Source organism: Gossypium arboreum, chromosome 13, assembly GCF_025698485.1.
Source record: "Gossypium arboreum isolate Shixiya-1 chromosome 13, ASM2569848v2, whole genome shotgun sequence".
Taxonomy (NCBI): domain Eukaryota; kingdom Viridiplantae; phylum Streptophyta; class Magnoliopsida; order Malvales; family Malvaceae; genus Gossypium; species Gossypium arboreum.
This window is the reverse complement of record NC_069082.1, coordinates 6,405,731-6,408,070: the sequence shown is the minus strand read 5'-3', so window position 1 is coordinate 6,408,070 and position 2,340 is coordinate 6,405,731. Positions and strand designations below refer to the sequence as shown.

The window sequence follows — 2,340 nt, the reverse complement described above, 5'->3', positions numbered from 1 at the left end:
CTCATTTTCAATCAGCCAAGGAGGTCAACCTCTTTCAAATATACAACACGAATTCTGGCAATGCAATGAAGTTGGGCTTTCATATGAATCTGAATGAATCATCTTTTTCACGGAGGTAAATCCTTGCCCGCTAAGTAAGAGGATAACAAGTTACAATTTCTATTTTAGTAGGACATGTATTTCTATTATTATAAAATTCATAAATAAAATAATTAATTGTGAGGGTACTATTATCCTATTTATAGTGATGAATTTTGCATGGTTACTAAAAAAGAAAAAAAATCACTCATCCTAATAATTTTTTATTTTGGAAATTTGAGTTAAAGATTTGACTACCCAATCTCTCGTGAATGCTCAAATCAATTAAAAAAAAAGAACAAAACTCTATTAAGGAAACACCCATCATAAAACAAACCTACTAAATCAGATTTACAACATAATTATTATTAAACCAAAGAACACAAAACAACGACACCACAAAAGTAAAACAGTCACCGGAAAGTTCATTACACGGCAGAGACACCACCACCGGAGGTTTGCTGCTGAATCCAAACAATATCACCTTGTCGAAAAACATGGCAATAAGAGCTCCCTTTCTCGACACCCAACATTCGAAACACCAAATGATCAGAGCTCAAATTCTTGGAATCCAAATGACAAACGACGACAGCCTCCACTTCGTCCTCACTGCCGTCGCCGACAAGCCGGAGTCTAAAAGCTCTGGTTTCATAGTTTAAATCCGTATGGCAAAAATAAACGGCATAAAAAAAGGGGAACGGATGGCAAGGCACTTTCTTCACCGAAACAATCTCCAACGGAGGTCCCAAAACGGTGTAGTTCTGGAACACCGGAGTCGTTAACGTCGGGTGGGTCGTGGTGATGAACTTGAAATCAACGTCGGGCCCGAAAGCTTTTTTAACGAAACCGAGCATGGAGTCCAAAGAGGTGGCGCAGATTTTGGTGGTTTCGCCATTGATGGAATCGCATGAGTATAAAGTACCCAAAAAGGCTTTACCTTTTGGGGAAGACGGTGGGACCTTGAAGAGGTTGAACATGGCAGCGGGTTTTATGAAAGGGATGATATTTTGGTATTTTGGGGGCAAAAAGAAAGGTGGGTACAGTGAGAGGTTTCTGATGGGGAAGAAGATGGGGAGTTTTTGACCAACGTGAAAATTAAGGAGTTCATCCATGGTGAATAACCCAACCTCTGCGCTTCTAATGTGATGGGAAATTTTCGTTTCATTTTCCAGGAAAATTTCGTCCTTCACTGCATATCCCCAGCGGCCATGCTGTATGGATGCACACATTTAAAGAGACCATAGTCGTTAGTTTCTGAAGTACAGTTAACTTGACCAAAAGAAGAAGAAGAAGAAGACGAAGAAGAAAAATTACCATTAAAATCAATATACATAACAGGACTGGATAAGTGTATCGAAGAACCATCTTTTTCTTTTCTTTTGTGAATTCTCCCCTCCTACAAACTTCTGTTGATATTAAGGCTGAATTTTACTTGGATGGCGGGTGCGTGTTTGTATAATTGTATTGGTGTTGAAAAAGGTTTTTCTTTCTCCTAGTGTTACTTTTGTTCTTTATTTGAAAATTAAGTCTGCTTTTTCTTAGTTTATTTTAATATTTCAACTAATTAAGTTAATTTCAGTGTGTGAACTTGATTTTATCACCACCTAAAAATTAAAATATATGTATCAAAGTAGCATAACACAATCTTAAAACAATCTCAAATGTCATGTCATCAAAACTTTTTATTTGTCAAGTTGAAGGATAAAAAGGACTTAGTTATTAAGTTTATGTATCGGAATGGACAAAAAATATAAATACCGCAATGGACCTTTCACGGGCTGCAAACCAAAACCTATGGTAAATGTATACAAATCGTCCCATAGAGATCAACTAATCAAATGGAGCTCATTTAATCCACTTAAACTAACTTCATTCGTGGAACATAAAAAGAAACCCATCTATTTGAAATCTTGGTGGTCTAATTAAACACTCCAACTAAACTAAAGTTATCATGGTGAATATTGTAAATCCTAAGAGGTAAGATTCTATAGAGTTTAAATCCCTTAAGACTTCCATCTTGTAGATAAACTTTAATCTTGACCGTCGAAGTAATTTAAACTATATCATTGGATTTAGGAGAGTTTACCTATAAATAGAGGCCTTCCTCCCTCTCATTTATAATCATCTATTCTATTACATTCAAATTTATTAAAATATTTTAGAGCATTTACTCAAACACTTGGTGTACTATTATTTTCGTATGGCTTTTCTATTTGATTCGAGTTTCTTTGTCTTTTGAGTTTGCTTCCACTTTATTTTGCT

The 2,340-nt window shown here is 35.7% G+C and overlaps 1 protein-coding gene across 1 annotated transcript; it reads right to left on the bottom strand.

The window, feature by feature from the left end:
* Window positions 1-363: 363 nt before the first annotated feature.
* Window positions 364-1,578, bottom strand: LOC108463434 (BURP domain protein USPL1-like). Its single transcript, XM_017763374.2, has 2 exons — window positions 1,393-1,578; window positions 364-1,289 (listed from the first exon to the last, which is right to left on the bottom strand). Exons 1-2 carry the CDS (start codon window positions 1,441-1,443, stop codon window positions 507-509), a joined length of 834 nt encoding a protein of 277 aa, XP_017618863.1. The 5' UTR covers window positions 1,444-1,578; the 3' UTR covers window positions 364-506.
* Window positions 1,579-2,340: the final 762 nt, after the last annotated feature.